At 41.0% G+C, this 19,641-nt stretch overlaps 1 protein-coding gene across 2 annotated transcripts in view; it reads left to right on the top strand.

Annotated features, from left to right (window-relative positions):
* Positions 1–19,641, top strand: part of mllt1a (MLLT1 super elongation complex subunit a) — a 127,230-nt gene that overhangs the window by 34,233 nt on the left and 73,356 nt on the right. For both annotated transcript variants that reach the window (XM_084310524.1, XM_084310523.1), the window contains exon 2: positions 16,280–16,460. In XM_084310524.1, the coding sequence (XP_084166650.1) occupies positions 16,280–16,460 (181 nt within the window). The remainder of the gene's footprint in view (positions 1–16,279; positions 16,461–19,641) is intronic.

Below are 19,641 nucleotides of genomic sequence, written 5' to 3'. Positions count from 1 at the left end.
AAAACCCGGGGGGGGGGGGGGGGGGGCTGGCTCTCTTGTGCGTTCTCGCCCCCTCTCTCTCTCTCGCTCTCTCTCTACATTCAATGATTTAAAGTAGCCAAACGTTACAGACAGTATAAATACTAACTGGATAGTTGATGATAAACATTTAATTTCATTATCTGAAATATTCTAAAATCATTAAGTCTGCTATAAGCCATTATCCCTTTGTGTGTAATTATTATTTTCTCACAGTAGTATATATATATATATATATATATGTGTGTGTGTGTTTGGCTAAAGTGGATAGAAAACACAGTACTGTGCAAAAAAAGGGCACCCAAGAGTTTTTATATAAATAGTCTTAGATGTAAATAATTTTTTTTATTAGTGTGTCAGTAGACTACTCTTAGTACATTTTCATTAAATAATTTTTTAAAGCATCTTCATGGTTTAATAATGCAAACATATGTTGCAGGGACTTATTATAATCATCATATTGGCGTGACTGTATGCATCAAAGGGTTAAATCAAGCATTTTTAAGTGCTTTAGGAAATGTCAAAATATTGCGATATATATTGTGTATCGTGATATGGCCAAAAAATATCGCAATATCATTTAGAGGCCATATCGCCCAGCCCTACTATAATGGTAAAATAGTTATTTAAAAATTTGCCCCTAAAAAATATTCTTTGCCCCTAAATTTCTCATTTAGGGGCAAGTGTGCCCCTAGTGAAAAAGCTTAGCGTACAGCCCTGCCATGGGGGAGGGATTCCAATGATGTGCAATACCGGCTGAAAGGCGTAGAAGGCGGTATTTGCCCTTTGCGAGCTCAGACCCATTCCCAATGATCAGGCTGGATTAGGGCTGCACGATTAATCGTTTTTTAATCGAAATCGCGATTTGGAATGATGCAATTATCAAATCGCCAAGCCTGCAATTAAATTTTTTTTTTTTTTTTATTATTTAACCAGGAAGTCCCATTGAGATACAAGATCTCCTTTGCAAGGTAGACCTGGCCAAGATGACAGCAATAACATTTGCAATACATCACACAGCAATAAAATGTGCGATACATCACACAAGAACATAATAAATGTGCATGTATACAATACATCACATGTAAACACAAAGCAGAATAGTCTACATGATAGTAAAAGTGTATAATACAGGGTAATACAGTAATTTTGCAGTTGGGACCCGACTACAGAAAGCAGCAACATTCTTCTTGTACATTTTTTTTAAATATGTTATAATCGCATCGCAAATCGCAATCGCAATATCTGTCAGAATAATCGCAATTAGATTATTTCCCAAAATCGTGCAGCCCTAGGCTGGATGGATGAAAAATGAATGGATATAGCTAATAAAATAAATGACTATTAAAACCAGAGATTTCTCGTGATTGGCGCTCAACGTATGGTGAGTTAACCCGACTTTTTCCGTGATTGGCGCTGAATGAGTTAACACTTTCCACGCCAGACCCGATGATAGTCGGGTTAACTCGCTGAACGTTCAGCGCCAGACCTGAGTATAGTCGGGTTTTGGTCGTTAATTATTTTATTCGCTATTTCCATTCATATCCATCCAGGGAGCCTGGTGTTATCATTGGGAATGGGTCTGAGATCGCAGAAGTCCAATACCGCCACCTCATGGGTTGCCGCCTGTATTGCACATCCTTTGAAACTCTGTATTCGGGTGTGCGTCGATTAAATAGGTCCGGGCGGACTTTTCCTATCGGGCATGACGAGTACTTATAACGCATGGATTTATAAGAATCAAACACTCCCGATTCATGTTCTTTGGTGGATTATGTTATGGACACGATCGACATCAATACATGGAATGGCGATCAGATAATTGCAATATTCTTTTTGGGGTAAGGTAAGGGCTATAGAGCCATATGAAATCCGCGTTCACGGAATTGAGCAATAAAAACGGAATCGACTGTAAACGTGGAATATTGCAGAATTTGCCCTAATCTGGACTGAAATTCCGTGTTCGGTAGAAGATGGAACGTTTGGTGCAACGCGAACATGACAACACGCAGCAATTTCCAAGCGTCTAGCTGCTTCGGTGTTAACGGTAACGTCGGAAGAAATTCCACACTAAGCCCTAAATTCAGAGCAGCGCAGTATCCTAATGACTTGTATATGACCGGTGATAAGGTGTTTTGCAAATTCTGTCAACATGCCGTGGACTGGACTCGCAAAACACGTGCGAAGATCACTCTCCAAAAGCCATGTCAAGAACACGGAAAAACACTGTGCTTCAAAACAGAGTAGGATATATCTGCAGTGCCGCAGCCCCATACACACCAGCTCTCTAACGATGATCCCTGGTGATCACAATAGATACAGCTAGAGGGCGACGCTAATCACTGACACTATTGTGATGAAATAGCTATGTAACGTTGCAGTAGGGCTGGGCGATGTATCGTTTCAATATATTGTGGCGGAAGAGAGTATTTTAGTGTCATATTTATTGTCATGAGATACTCCGCTTGTCGGCTAACGTGCGCAGACTGATGACGACATCAACTCGACTTGAGACATTCGCAGCAGCATAAGAAGTTAATTAAACTTGACGGACATTATATCGACGATAATTATCGATATCGAATTATATGAAAATAATTTTATAATTTTATCGCGATAACGTTTTTGGTCATATCGCCCAGCCCTACTTTAAACGGTAAACGGCGCCCTCTGGCGCTGAATGAGTTAATGAGGCTATTATTACTATTATTTTTATTATTACTATTTTGCAACCAGTCTCAGACTGACTCACATGGTCCTGATTCCGATGGTCTGGTGTCAGACGGGAGCACATGCAACCTCGTATGAAAACAATACGAGGAAATGGGCGAGGACTTGCGTTGTGGAACTGAAAGCTAGGCGCAACGCGATTGGGCGCTGAGAGGCCAATCAGGGTGCGCAAACCGAACGTGGAAGGACAACTGCCTTGGGTAAAGTATTCACGCAGACGGGACAGTAATATATTTATATTTGTGGAAAAGGCTCCGTCTTGTCTAGTATATTGCACTCTTGTACTTTATACTAAACATGTAAAGGTGCCAACGTTTGGTACCGATTGATCTAGCGTGAATTGGTACCCTTAAAAGTACAGAGTTCGGTACCCAACCCTAGTATATGATAATAGGGCCTATTTAGTTTTATCGTAAATTACAATGTGATCAGATGTTCCTTTTTTTTCTTTATCTTGCAAATGCCACATTGTCATGGTGGTATTTAATTCAAACTAGTCTATTTTCTTTAACCTTTTTAATACTGCTGCACGAAAAAACAGTTTGATTAACTTAAAAATATACAGTATGTATGTATGTATGTATACATTTCTTTTAGGGGCGCGCAATGTGATTTAGATTCTTGAGATCTCGATTCAAAATCGATTCTAGATCTGTTTTGAGTTACTTTTCCCATTTGACTGTGGCAGACAGTTTTAATAATCCTCAAAGAAATACATTTGCACTGTATCAAATGTAAACCTTACCCACTGCCTCAGACGCGCTGTTCCATGTGTGTCCGCGTCGCTCTCCAGCCCCAGGAGGCTCCGCTTCTGCTCAGGGGCCTGATTTGTGATGCGACTGCGGTGGATGAATCTAGTGGTTTGCCTGATCCGCTCCAGCAGTCGTGGTACAGAGAGCGGCTTCAGAACTCTCTGCGAAGCAAGGTTTTTATTATACTTCCATGGGTGAGAATTTAAAGTTGCCCAGCTATGTAGCAGCTAACGTTATTGTTAGCATCTGTATTACCAGGTCATTCGCTGTGAGCTGCCATTCATGAGCTTACAGAATGAAACATCTCATTCACATTCACCGACAATGACTCGGTGGCAAAATTGTATTGAAAGCCTTCATTATCAACGTAGATCTTAGACTGAGGCTACGTTTAGACGGAGAGAGTCTGAACAGAAACCGCAAAAGTCGTCTTACGGTTTCACTTTTAATTTTGCGTTTAGACGAGCGTTTTGGGATGGAATTCTCCGTGCAGACGAGGCTGTAACAACTCGAGACAACGGAGCCCCGCTGTCACACGATTGGCGCATATGTCACATGACGTGCTGTGAAGACCCGCCCTACTCTGCCTCTGATTCGCAGACTGTGGGTGGGGAATGTGATTGGACCAAAGCAGAGTCACTCACAGACAGTGGGTCCAGTCACGCCGCGGGACAGATTCTTGTGTATTTAAAAGTACTGCCAATGTAGCCTTCAGGTGATCGCCATGGATAGAATCAGACATGCTTTATTTACGCTTCTAGGCTACTGGCGCATGCCTGTGATGTAAGCAGTACACGCGATGAGAGCCTTGACAACCCTTTCGTCATCGTTTTATGCGGTTTGACAGTTTAGATGAGAGCGCAAAGGTTTAGCGTTTCTAGGAGTTCCACCCTGGAAGGTGGTCTCACTTTTTTACGGTTTCACCCCGTAAAAACGCTGTTTCCGTATAAACGAAAGGCACATCCGAAAAAATATTTTTGCGGATTCACCTGCTAGCGTTTCCGTCTAAACTGGGCCTGAGTTATTTTCTTTGCCTGTTCAGAGTTGGCTTGGAAATTCAGAAAAGTGGTACAGGGTACGTTGTTGACCAGTGTGTTTGCTACTTGCCACACTTCCTTCGTCTCTGGATGATGGCCATGATGATGACAGCAGTCATGTCTCGCCTCGACTACTGCAATGCACTGCTCGCTGGTCTACCGACCACCGCTCATGATTACAATTACAAGACTGAAAAACAAGAATATTAATAAAAAATTTGGGATTGTGAATCATCATTTTCAACCTTATTTATTCTCAAAGACAATTGAGGTCACCCTCATTTTCAATGTCGTCGAGACTTTACAGACATTTCAATGCACACATTTCTATATAATTATATCGGTAGAGATAGAATCGCAATTCTTATGTGAATCGATTAAATTTTTGCACATCCCTAATATTTGTATGTTTATTGTGGGTGGCTGTATTTTAAACATCTATACCTTTTCCTGGATCTATGACATAATAATACCTTCATATTCGGTATACCTCCCAGCACTACCTGCTATGATAGCTGCCGCTGGGATTGTGGTAGGTGTCTTCATTCTAGATAGTGGGGGGGGGGTCGGGTCATATCGCAGCCTTTGCGATATGGATATTGCATTCTTTGATATTGTGATATTGATATAATTAAATGTAATGTTTTGTTCAGCACTAATAGGAATTGGTCACAGAGACCAAATCAATGTAGGAAATGGAAGTATCATCAACAAATGTTTATTGAAATCTCCCAGTGGCTTTGCTTCAGAGTATTGAGGATCTCTGTCTCTCTCTCTCTGTCTGTCTGTCTGGGAGGTGTAAGTGTCAGAAGCGTGACGGAGGAGGAGGAGGGTGGGAGCTCCAGTGACGAGGAGGAGGAGGAGGAGGAGGAGGAGGAGGAGGAGGAGGAGGAGGAGGAGGAGGAGGAGGAGGAGGAGGAGGAGGAGGAGGAGGAGGAGGAGGAGAGAGAATTTGTGTATGAGAGCATGCATGTGTATTGGGTGGAAGGAAGTATGTCTGTGTTTTAGAGGCCTGTGTATGGGAATGCACGTGCCTTTTGTGTGCGTCTGCCTGTCTAACTGTCTTTGTGTCTGATTTGTGGTTTGTGTCACGTGTACATGTCTGATTTGTGATGAGTGTGTGTCTGATTTGTGGTGAGTGTGTGTGTTGGTAATGAATGTGTGTGTGTGTGGGAGCCAGTTCATCTCAGGCCTGTCCCCTCTAATCTCCGCTCTCCATCCCAGCGCACTGAAGGGAACAAATCCCCACATTCCAGAAAGTGCCCTTTCTGTCCCCTCTCAGACCCCCCCCTTTAAAAAGTAGTGAAGTAGCCCAATAATATATCATATGTTTATGGACAAGTAGGGCTGACCTTCAAAGATTTTTTTGGCAATCGAAGCTTCGGGCCGAGCTTCGATTTGAATTCGAAGCTTTGGGGATTTTTTTTTTTTTTTTTTTTTTTATCTTATGTTGTGGGACTTGTACAGCACTTTGGTCAACTTTGTTGTTTTTAAATGTGCTCTATAAATAAAGTGGATTGGATTAATGAATTAAGTAGCCCCTTTCATGACTGTGACGCAGCCAACAAGGTTTCACTCGGCTGTGTGATTTAATTCAAGGTGGATCGCTGTTGTCGTTTGAACAACTTCAGATTTCATGGGAACTACCAATCCCCCAATCAAGAATGTTTAAGATGAATGAAGTAAGATTTTGATTATTTGAAATATGGCCTGTTAGGGGTGGGACGATACATCGATCCAGATCGATACATCGATGTAATTATCAACAATCGAATCGGATCGATGCGATGTAATAAGATCGATTCATATCGATACTCTTATTTTGAAAATCCTGTGGCGAGTCTCATATCCGCCCAAGAACAACAGCAGTAGCTCCGTGTGTGTAGATGTTACAGCATAGCATTCTCCCTTTCTGTGTGTGTGTGTGCGCGTGTCTTTGGAAAGACCAGATGAGGTCAGAGGAGTTTGATGTTTAAATGTTATTTAAACATAAACAATATAATACATAATAAATGTAGGCCTATACATGATCATGCAACATCAACAAATTGTTGTAGGAACGGTTTGGGAGAGGGAGGTTGTGAGTTTTGAGTTCCAAAAAATGTAGCTTAAAGTTTAAAGCTCAATATATAAAAACGTGGCACTTTACAGTGAACAGGAGGTCTATTTGTATTAAAAACAATAGATTGATTTTCCTTTAAATGTCTGGAAGAGCTCAAAAATACAAATGATATTTTCATTACCTTTTTTTTGTTGATCTAAATGTTACTGATTGTGTTAAATGGGCATATGATATCATCTCATATCGATCGCAGGCACCTGAATCTAATCGTATCGTATTGTATCGTGAGAGACTTTGTGATATTGGCAAATATCGTATCGTTGTCCAAAGAATCGATATCGTATCGTATCATGATGAAACTGGTGATTCCCACCCCTATGGCCTGTGTAGACTAAACTACGCACAGAATTATGTCAGTCTACAAGGTCCGGATTCTACATGGTCCGGCAATGTAGACCTTGTAGACTCCACTACAGACCAATTATCAGTGAATGTTCATGCATTTTTAAGAAGGGCTACTTCCACAAAAAAACAAAGAACTCACCAAAACATCTCAGTAGCACCTTATCTAAATGTTCTATTTCATATATGGAGATTCATATTTATTTATGTATTGCATGCATTTCTACATTTTATTTCCTATTTTGTTTATTCATCCCAGTATCTTTCTTTCTTATGTGTGGAATTCTACAGGGCTGTACGCTAAGCTTTTTCACTAGGGGCACACTTGCCCCTAAATGAGAAATTTAGAGGCAAAAAATATTTTTTAGCTGCACATTTTTTAATAACAATTTTACCATTATTAAAAAAATATGTTCCTCCTGCCTCATTACTGTGGTCCTTTTATTTAACATTTAAGTGCGTTTGTTTTCAGGTTTGTATCTTTTATAATGAACCAACTGAGAAAGTGTGTAAATCACTAATAGAACAAAAACAACAAACTGTGTGTGTGTGCGCGCGCTTGTGTAGTGCTCCTTGAATGAGATCACCACAACACACACACACCATTGCATTAATCAGGAGGACAAGAAACTCTGCATACATTTGTTTCACAATGAAAAGTGCTTTAGAAATCAAATGAATTATTATTGTAAATAACCCCATGAAAGGTTTATTATTTGTATGGGTAATTACCTGCTTCATATTTGTGATGTTACTGGTTTCAGTGTGTGCCTAAAGTGATCAATGTGTTGGGCCGTTCAATAAGAATTGAGAGGTATTTATGTGACCTTTATTTTGAAAACCGTGTTGCGACGCAACCTTATTTACATTTGCGCTTTTGACAGTGAAATGTTCAGTCCAACTTAGCTCGAAGGAAAGACTAATCAAAAAGGTTTAATTGACCCGTATGAGGCTCTTACGGTAGGACTTTGATTGTTTATAGAAGTGGAATGTAATACTATGCTAAACGAGAAATAAACAGTGATTTTACCAGCAGTAAAGTTGCAAGCCACTTTCATTTCATATACGGGGAACCGTGACAATTATTAGTATTATCTTATTTGCATATTGTCTCATTATTAGATAGATAGTGTAGTGGCCAAAATCCTAACAGGTTTGTCTTATAACCTATTTGAATCTTCCACTTGTAGGTTGGGAAGCAGTGTCAGACTCGCAGTCGCAGAACAGAAACCACTGCACGTTTTTGTTGTTCCTTTTGCTCTTTTAATGGTCCAGCAAGAACAAAACATGAAAACAATATCGCACATAAAAGTAAAACAGGAGATCCTAATAATCTTAGTAACAAAAAGGTTGCGTCTGCGCTGCGTGTCAATGACAGTATTGCTGCTGCCTGCTGCTCTGCCGTCACACGCCGCACCTGTGGCTTATAGCGTTAGCCCCGCCCCATTCACCTGAGCAAAGCGCCCCACTCACTGCAACAGAGAAATGTATTAATACAGATTCACAATTAATCAAAACAAATAAGCTTGAATGCGGCTCTTACAGATAGGTTGATATTTTATAAATTTAAGTAGACAGTATTTCACGTCCTAATAGTGGGCTACTACTACTCACCTAATGCATGGCTGAACCTGAACGTTAGAAGTGTCCGTGTCCCCGTCAATCAATCATCACATCATCACGTCAATCATCATCTTATCATCTCTCCACATCGGACGTGGTTGTCATAAGATGGACTGATATCCACTCCGTTGTTCTTGCAGAGCAAAATTAGCGTCTTAAATGTATTGAAAGGAGATGCTTCTTTGGCGATGCAATAGCTCATATTGAAAGGAAGAGAGGCCACATTCAGTTTCGTTTTGCTAGGAATTATGGGATTTGGTGTTGGATGTATAGACTCTACGCAGACAGGGACATGGTCTTTAATCGCACGATAGACTACAAGTACCAAGTATATAGCGTGACCCAGATTCACTCCACACGCAAATCTTTTTTTCCACTCAGTTCATCGGTGATCGCAGTAAGTTCATTCATTGCCGACAGATTATTTCATAGCACCACGACATTGTGTCGCACTGTACAGCCTTGGTTGTAGGCTAATGTTTTTTTTTTTTTAAATGTATCCAATTTGTATGGATTAATTTAGGAGTGAAATGCGAATGAAGGGTTGAAATCGCAACTCGCAACGTTGCTCCCAAATAATATTTCCAACTCGCAACGGCCAAATTAAGGGGCAATTTGCGACCATCTCGTTGCAGTGTACAGCCCTGATGTAGGTGTATATGTGTTTGAGGATGATATCCTTCAAACAGGCAATAGTGATGATATAATTTGGGCAGTGCTGAGCTGGGTTACTTTCCTCCAGTGTATTTGTCCCCCGGCCCCACCCAATGGCCCCATGCACACACACACACACACACACACACACACACACACACACACACACACACACACACACACACAAATTGAAGTAATTTTTTTTTTTTTTTTTACTTTGATTTTCTTTTTAATGTTCGAAGCTTGTGCCATCGAACGAAGCTTCGAAGTATTTAAGACAGCCCTATGGACAAGCCCTCAGAAATGTGTCAGTTCAGGTTCCCGTTCCTCTGGGAACTTCTTCCCAACTCCAGTCCAGCTTAGTGTTCATCTCTAGGCTAAGTGATGTCCCGCCCAGCAACACCTGTAGTTTTATTTTGTTAATTCGCTTCAGGCTATATTTTGTTCTGGCTCAAAGACATGCAGCAAAGCCCCACCCTTCACTTCATTATGGTAATATTAACTTAATAACTTGGTATTTAATGCATCACGCATCGCGTCCAATAGGCAGTTAAGGTGGATTGTGGGGTCCAATGAGGTTAAAGGTATGGGTGGGGTGTTTATACATGAGATACCAGGTTTTTAGGGAGTTCCCTTTATTATAATGGGCTTGTTTTGGTTTGTTTTAAAAAAATGCACGTTGGCTTGCCATGTTGCTGCTGTTCAAATTGCACTGTTATTGTAATTGATGTTTGATCATTCAGCCTTTGTTCCTCTCCTACGTACCTCACTCAGTAGCTGTCCCTCTCCTACCTTCTACGTACCTCACTCAGTAGCTGTTCCTCTCCTACGTACCTCACTCAGTAGCCCTGTCCCTCCCTCTCCTACGTACCTCACTCAGTAGCTGTTCCTCTCCTACGTACCTCACTCAGTAGCTGTTCCTCTCCTACGTACCTCACTCAGTAGCCCTGTCCCTCCCTCTCCTACGTACCTCACTCAGTAGCCCTGTCCCTCCCTCTCCTACGTACCTCACTCAGTAGCTGTTCCTCTCCTACGTACCTCACTCAGTAGCTGTTCCTCTCCTACGTACCTCACTCAGTAGCTGTTCCTCTCCTACGTACCTCACTCAGTAGCTGTTCCTCTCCTACGTACCTCACTCAGTAGCTGTTCCTCTCCTACGTACCTCACTCAGTAGCTGTTCCTCTCCTACGTACCTCACTCAGTAGCTGTTTCTCTCCTACGTACCTCACTCAGTAGCTGTTCCTCTCCTACGTACCTCACTCGGTAGCTCCTCTCCTACGTACCTCACTCAGTAGCTGTTCCTCTCCTACGTACCTCACTCAGTAGTAGGGTTGGGCATCGTTTGGATTTGAACGATTCCGGTTCCGATTCTCCATATCGATTCCTGTTCTGAACGATTCTCGATTCCGATTCTTTGATGTGCAGGTCACAGCTTATTTTTTGTTTTTTGTTGAAAATTTAATATTTTTTTCATACTATTTCAGTTGACTTGATAGTAGGGGTGGACGGTATAAACGGTATGAATTTGCTCTACGGCAGGGCTATTCAACTGGCCCGCGGGATGATTCTGACCGGCCCGCCAAAGATTACATGATAATAAAAAAAAATGTTTTTTTTTTTTAAATGTTTTTTTTTTTTTACTTTTTTCTTTTCATGTCAACGTTAACACGCACAATTGAGCCAAATGTCACTCAATTAATGACATATTTCATTGATAAATTGAGGGAAAACTTTGCAAGTCGATTTGATGAATTTGACATGTCCAGAGAATTGATGCATTTTGTGAGCAACCCATTTGCCAATGTAGCTGCTATTTCCACAAAAGGACAAGAGTTCCTTGCATCACTTCACATTGATGAAGGTCTCCTGCAACTTGAAATAATTGACATGCAAGCATCATCTGCTCTGAAGCAGGCACTTGAGAATGAATCCACCACAACATTTTGGATAAAGTGTATTCATGTCAAGACATTCCCCAAAATAAAAACGCTGGCAATATCTGTGCTAACAATGTTTGGCTCAACATACACCTGTGAATCCAGTTTCTCTCACATGAATGCCATTAAAACAAGCAACGTGCCTCCTTGACAAATGAGCATTTGCATCACTGTTTGCGGGTAGCCCTCACTTCCTATGAACCCTCTTTCTCTGCCATTGCCCAGTCAAATAAGTGCAATCGCTCTCATTAGATGTGTGTATGTAGGCTAGGCCTGTCTGCCCCCCACCCCCCTGATGTTTGAGAGTTAAGAGTGGACAATAAGTGCTAATAAGATGCTGTGATTTGCTGTTGTTGCACAGACATGAAGCACTTTTTCATAAGCTCAGCTGCACTATAAATGTGTTTTTTTGTTCAAGTGTTGATGTTAGAATGTTCAGATGCCCATCATGCACTTGTTTGTTTTTTATTTTATTTTTATATTGAAATGTTGAAGAGGAGATGTTGCACAGTCATAAATGAAGCACTTTCTGCAGGAGATGTTGCAGATGTGGCACATAAATGAAGCCCTTTTTTTGAAAAGTATACTACTTTTGCAATGTAGTTAAATAAAAGTTGTTAAAATGTGGTTGCGTGTTGTGTCAAGTGTACATATATTCATAGCACGGGGAGGCGCCGTGGCAGTCCGGCCCCTGGCGCCTTGGGTTTCTGACAATGTGGCCCCCTGAACAATTTAGTTGAATAGCCCTGCTCTACGGTATGGATTTTGACTATACCGTGTAACCGGTAGAGCAGCTCTAAAATAGCAATGACGTCATGTAACCACAGCGCGACTATTTCAATCGCATTTGCCCCTAAAAATAGATGGAATTAGTCATAGATAATAGATATGTGCAAACTGGAAAAAGTTATTTAGGAGGCTTCGCGCAGTGGGCGTGTCAACACGCAATTGTCATTTCATAATAAACACATATCACCGCGGCGCACAGCAAGTTTCAATTTCAGTTCCTGGCATTTTTAACCAGTGGAGAAAGGTAAGAGATGTCCCTATCGTTTTTCTTATATGAATTATTCTACGTTAATAAAACATACCTGGTGATCAACTACAGTTTGCTGTAAACAGTATGATATGTGTGTAGTGTTATGATAACGATGGCTGCAGCGGGAGGACGGCTGCAGCAGTGGATTTGCGAATAGCATGCAGCCGCAGAGCCAGGGGTGCTTTCAGGTCTGGTCACAGGCTCGCTCAACAGCGCCCCCCCACCCAACGGCTAAATTGCCAATGGCTGAATTGGAGTATTGCACAGTGCAATACTCCAATTCAGCCATTGGCAATTCAGCCGTTGGGTGGGGGGGGGGCGCTGTTGAGCGGGCCTGTGACCAGACCTGAAAGCGCCCCTGGCTCTGCGGCTCTGCAGCTACATATGCTTCTAGCAAAATCCAGCATCCAGCCCCGCTGTTTGCAATGGGAGCAGCACGGAGTCTCGACTCAGGACTTATTTTATTTGGAATATAATTACTATATACGCAAAAGTAGCCTAGTTTTAAGTTAAAATATTATAAATCTACATGCCTTGAGGATGTCATTCTTTATATAGCCTGCCTATCAGGCAAAAAAAAAAAATTCTAACGGAAACACTGATACCGTGATATATACCGTTACCGTCTATGCTTCAAATTATACCGTGATATAAATTTTAGACCATACCCCTACTTGATACAGTTTAATTTGGTTGCTGTACTGTAACTAGGGTATTAATTAACAAAGTAAAAAAAAAATGTAAGAATCGAAATGCAGATATGTTACTTCCGGTTCCAGAACCGGAAGTTAGGAACCGGTTCCTAATTAGAACCGGTTTTCGGTGCCCAACCCTACTCAGTAGCTGTCCCTCTCATACGTACCTCACTCAGTAGCTGTTCCTCTCCTACGTACAGGGCACAAAATTAACTTTTTGCCAGTGGCGGTTCTAAAAGTAGATAAAAAATATTATTCTAAAAGTATTGATACTGATACTAATAAAGAGTATTGAACCGTTTTTAACAGGTGGATATCGAGATACCTTTCTAGTATCTGTAGGGCTGACCTTCGATAAAAAAAATTTGGAATTCGAAGCTTCGGGGCCGAGATTCGATAAAAATATATATATATATTAGTGCTGTCAATCGATTAAAATATTTAACTCTATTAATCGCATGATTGTCCATAGTTAACTCGTGATTAATCGCAAATTAATCGCATTTTTTTTTTTTTTTTTTTTTTTAACAGATCTTTTTAATACTTTAACACTTTGATCGCCGGGGTTAAATTCATAATTTACCATCCCTCGCCAGCCCTATTTAACATGGAGAAGTTCCCCTTCTTTGCAGGGCTATAACTTTTTAAATTGTATTGCTAAATTGACATTACCATGGCCCATTCAAAGTATATCTATATATATCTATTGTTCAGGGTGTAGCAACGTTATACCTTTTCATTCACATATTCATACTATAATACGGTCTAAAGTATAAGTATGTTTTTATCGTTTTCTGCAGATTTCTCCAGAACGTGATTTATAGCCCTAAATGCATTATATGGATGATTGTATACAGTTTGATAGCAATCGGCGCGAGATAAAAAATGTCAACTGCACGTACTTCTAGAAGTTACTACGTATGATCTGATGTTGACCGGATGGGCGGGGGGTCGTTTATAATTCCGTGGGCAACGTTATATCATTCATCTAGTGTGGGTGATATGATCATTAGAGCAGTTAGTATAGAAGACATTAAAAAATAACGCTGAAACTCACCATAGCTTTCTCTCGCCGTTGGGAGATGAGCGTGGAACAGAATTTTTTCTATTATGGGATGTAGAAATACCCGATCCATTTCCAGGTTGTATAATAGTATATACGTCCAAATCATGTTGTTTATCGAGTTATTGGCAACGGATCGCTATCCATTGTGTCGAGCTAGAGTCCCGGGACCTATAGCGAGTGATCGGACCAAATTGAAATGAGCACCAGCTTCCACTTCCTGTTTCTTCCCTGGGCGATCAGGCCGATCGGCCACCAGATGGCGCTCTTGAACCGTTAGAGAGTTGACAGGGGCTCACCAGTACATATAATGTCTCCGGGGGAGAAATATGATTTCGATCACAGATTTTTGAAATATTGATATCAAAGACGCTGTCCAGCGTCATCGGCAGAATGAGCATGGCGGGGAATGACGTGTTTCAGCGTCAACGGCGATTAAAGTGTTAATACTCTTATCAACATGCGAGTCAACATGCTTGCTTTATGCAGCCATTTAACACAAAAGGATGACCCTCATGCATTGCAAATTTGCATCAAATTCAAAACAGTGATCGAATCGTGGACAGCTGAATCGTAATCTAATCGTGAGGCCAGTGAAGATTCACAGCTTTACTGTATATTACTATGCTCCGATCACGTTTTTTGCTACGGATCGTCTATGAGCCATATCAGCCGATACACTGCCGATACTAGGGATGTCCCGATCCGATCACGTGATTTTCTTAAACTCATACTGAGGTCTTAGTTTTGGTTTTAAATTGCATATCCATTTATTTATTGTCACACAGAGCAGAAGAATTTTGCCAAAACAAACCAATAGTATACAGCTGCAGAACGGCAGACCAGCCACACACTCAGACCCAAACGCATTTCCTTTGATGATTTATGTCAAGGATTGCAATGCCTCGCTTGAATGAAGTTAACTTTTCACCTGGATAACGTCAACATTCAGGGTGAATGTAATGTGAGAAATTGGGATTAAAAAATATATATATATTTAAAAAGAAAAAAAACAAATGTATCTGATCGGGAAAGATTGGTATCGGTAGATACTCAAAATCACATGATCGAGATCGGATCAGGAGCAAAGAAATTTGATCGGGACATCCCTAGCCGATACCGATCATTTTTGGTTTTGTTATAGCAGCTGGCAGTATTATACTGTAGGTCTAACACAGGCATTCTCAAAGTCCGGACTCCGGTCCAGATCCGGACCGAACCACAACTGTCTTTGGACTCTGAGCAAATTATACTTTTCGTGTTATCTGTATTATCTGGGAGACAATGCAACAAGTCTTAATTATCCGCTCTCTCTAATGCAAGCAGCCTCTTTGCATGTCCGACTGCTCCACTGTCTGTGTGTGTGTCTGTCTACTCTGCTTTGGTCCAATCACATTCCCCCACCCACAGTCTGCGAATCAGAGGCAGAGTAAGGCGTGTCTTCACGGCATGCTGGTTGTCTTTCAGCTATCTGGGAGAGTGTAGCGGGGCTCACTCGTCTCGACTCTCGACTACACTTAATGGCTGGTCGTCCAGCCCTATGAATTGCATGACTTTTCTTGTGATCGCCTTAGCCTTCTGACTATCACGGTTATACGCATGGGTGCTCTCTATAGTGGTTTGCGTTAGCGGCCGTTTTGGTTCTTTTTACCTTCCGCAGTAAGCTTAACAAACTCCATGCACCTCTGGGTGATGGGGCTTCAAGTGTCTTATTAAATTTCTTGTGTTGAAACTTTTTACATTGCTTCCCCCACAAGGTATTTTATCCTGGCATACATTGCAGATGGCATTTGTTGCATCCGTCTCAGACACTTTGTAATATTTCTACACTGCCGACATGTTTTAGGTTAGTTAACATGCGACAATGACACCAACTCTGCTGAGAATTGGCTCATGTTTTTCGCGTCATCGATCGGTTTTCGCAACCGGCGACTAGAAAGCATTATCGGAATTCCCCAATCTCATATTTATACTGAATATCGGCCGATACCGATCGCTGGCCGATCGATCGGGGCATCCCTACTTTACTGCTACATTTGCACTCTGTTTGAATGCCAAACCTTTTTTCGTTGTACTGTACTAACTATAATGACAATACATTTTAATCTGATCTAATATTTGTAGTATTAAAACGGAAACATTTTAATATTTTTTTGCGTTAATAATTACTGCGGTAATGATTGGAGCTTCGAAACATTCAGATCAGTCCAGTGAAGAACCATTGTTTTATTTGTAATGTGCAATCTCTTGTGTGTTGTCTGTTGCAGTGCACGGTGCAGGTAAAGCTGGAGCTCGGCCACAAAGCTCAGCCGAGGAAGAAGGTGACCTCGGAAGGTTTCACTCATGACTGGATGGTCTTCGTCAGAGGACCAGAGACTGGAGACATCCAGCACTTTATAGATAAGGTTGTGTTCCGCCTGCACGAGAGCTTCCCCAAGCCCAAGAGAGGTACGCACGCACACGCACACATATACATACACATGCATTGCATACAGTGTATATTGACATACAGTATGTGTGCACACATGCAAGGTAGTCGTCCACTTGCACTTTTCCAAGCTCAAGAGAGGTGCGCAGGAGAGAGAATACACACTAGGGATGGGTACCGAATTCGGTACTTTTGAGGTACCGAACCGAAACACGTCGGTACTACAGAGTATCGAATCAAGTGAGAAACCGTAAAAAAAATTGTATACTTTTTTTTTAATTTTTTTTAATTTTTTTTTACTTTTTTTTTTTCATGTCAACGTTCACACGCACAATATATGCTTACCTAGGATTTTACTTGATTCAACAACAAAGCAGTCGGAGCAATGACAAGCCGAAAACTGTCGAAATTGTAGTTATTTGAAGTTTGGATTTTTTTTTACGACTGAGGTAGGTAAATTAAATTTCTTGAGACTAAAGTACCGAAAAAAGGTACCGTTGGGTACCGGTATCGGTTCAAATGTGAAAGGTACCCATCCCTAATACACACACATACACTCTAGGGTTGCTTGATTATGTCAAAAATCACAATCACAATTATTTTGATTGATATTGAAATCACAATTATTAAACACGATTACTCAATCATCTGAGAACATCAAAGAACATAAACATGACAACGACTGAATTAGTTTTACCTTCTCCACCAAAGGCTGCCTTTCTGTCATATTCTACAAGTTACAAAAAACGATAAAAAATAACTGGAGAAACACGCCGTGGCTCCCTCCTCCCTCTCGACACCAGCTGAAGCTACTGTTTGACCCTGGAGGGGAGGAAGGGTGCGCTGCATTTACAACACATTAAAACATTTGAGCAAGGCGGCATGAGGCACAACAATCATTTAGTCTCGATTGTCTTTTCATGATAGAGGGAAGCCAAAATCCTAAGTAAAATTGAAACTGGATTAATCGCTCAGCCCTAACACACACTAGAGATGTCTTAGCCTCTCAAATTCCCATGATCTAAAAATGTTATTGGTACTCATTATTGGCAGAATAGACTTATAGAAGCATACTGTAGGGCTGTGTCCACACTGATTCCATTTCCATTCCGATAGAGAATCAATTAGGCTTGATGGTGGTTTCAGGGACCTCATCACCTGCAGTTATCAAAAGATGTAATTTGGTCGACTTGCTACTCTGTAGTACTTGCGCAAAAACTCGAGGCAGACGAGAGACATCTGCAGGACAGGGAAATAACATTTAGCAAAGATCTTCACACATCCTCTGAAAAAAGATTCGTTTTAACCGCTTAACGTTCGGCGTACCGTATACGGTACGTCACACCCGTGCGTGGGACACGCACACGTTGCGGCAATGCTCTCGTCTGTCGGCTCTGGGCTGCATTTTTGCCGTGCAACCAATACGTTGTTGGAAAGTTGAGTTTGCCACCTTTCGATCGTCACCACACTCAACCTATTGCGTGCTTCGGGTCTCGAGTTACAAGACGAAATATCCGGTGAGCGTCATTTGACAAGCCGTTCCGACGAGTGACCACGTCCGGTTGTAAACGGTCCTGAACTGACCAGTCACCGCTGATGGTGTAAATGATTGACCACAGTTGTAGCCAGGAGCGTCTTCTCTGAAAGCGATCCCAGACGAGTGCTGATTGCAACAAGAAGGGGGCAGAAGAAGACCAACAAGTTCTTTGTTTTGACTCGCACGTCCTGAATGTGCTATAAGTATAAAGTATAATAAATTGCAAATTATTTTCCAAACTATTGGATACCGTTCACCCACCTCCCCTTCTCCAGCTTGAGCATATTGGAGCAGAATTGTCCTCATGATCATGTTGGATCATATTTGTAACATGTCTAATCTTTTGAAGTGAACTTCTACATGGATCTTTGAGCCTCGCTTATTTGTTTCAAAGCTCAGATGGTCCATGCCAGTTCTAGGAGATGAACATTTCCCCCTTAGTGATTATTAGGGTTTCCTCTTGTTCGTTTTATTTTATCAAGAGTACCAAGTACTGAATTAAATCTTCTGTTTTATTAACCTGTTAATAGCCATATTTTCAGAAAATTCGCCTAAAAGTACATACCGTACCCAAGTAAATGGAAGATTGCTCCAATTTTACAAGGCCCATTTTCATGTTCAGGTATCTAGGGACATCTATGGACCTCAGGGAATGTATTCCCAGTGTCAGGAATATTGTGTCTGTTACTATGCTTGAGTAAATTGTAATGAACCAAAGGAGAATATACATTTTCTTATTTTATTTTTAATTTTCCATCTTTGACAGTGAATAACACCATGCTAACATTGACCAGACATGCACATTTTTGCCATCCGGACACATGCAATTTGAAATATGAATATAGAATATCAGGCCTATATATAAATTACCTTATTATGGCCAAGTCATACATCTATCGATCGGGCCAAATCTCAATCTGGATTTAGTACCACCAGGCTCCCCTGACAGGGCAGTAAAAGTACAGTTACTTTTTTTATAATGTAAATAGCACTGCCATTTTTCATCAGATTGAGACACGTTTTTTTTCTATAGGTTCACAGAAAGGTAAAGAAACAAACTAAGTTCTATTTTATGGCAATAGCATTCAGGTTTGTTCGACCTGTGAGATATAATGACAAAAATAACGTCTGAATTTTTCGCTAATAATATTTTCAACAGCTTTGACAGAGGCTGGTGTGAGCTGGGTAGTGTAGTTTTATGAAATTTCGATGTCCATCGAATGCCCTGGGTCTCTTCCCTCTTAGGACTACAACGTTTTCATGACAGCTTCCTTTATTTCCATCTAATTCATCCGTTTCTGCCTGGATGCACTGAGATATTTATAAACTCATATTTAGCTAATAACACTTAAAATCATTGGTAAACAAATGTAGTGCTGAAAATATACAATTAGATTCATGTTTTGATAGGGTTAGAGTCTTTACTCTTGGCTACATTTGAAAAAGAAACGCAACATTAATACGGACTGTATTGATCTATTTATGGCGTGAAAATAATCTCGTATTGGTACCGTACCGCTCTGGCATAAGGGGTTAAGAGTACAAAGTAATAATTGTGAAAACCGTGATATTTCCTCAAACAATAGTCATACAATCCGTCTCATATGGCGACATCTCTAGCACCGTCACACGCCACACCACCCACCACAAGTACATTCTCTCAA

The sequence above is a fragment of the Notolepis coatsorum genome (genome assembly GCF_963971535.1).
Source record: "Notolepis coatsorum genome assembly, chromosome: 3".
NCBI lineage: Eukaryota > Metazoa > Chordata > Actinopteri > Aulopiformes > Paralepididae > Notolepis > Notolepis coatsorum.
The sequence above is the reverse complement of the archived record's forward strand: the minus strand, read 5'-3'. Positions and strand labels throughout refer to the sequence as shown.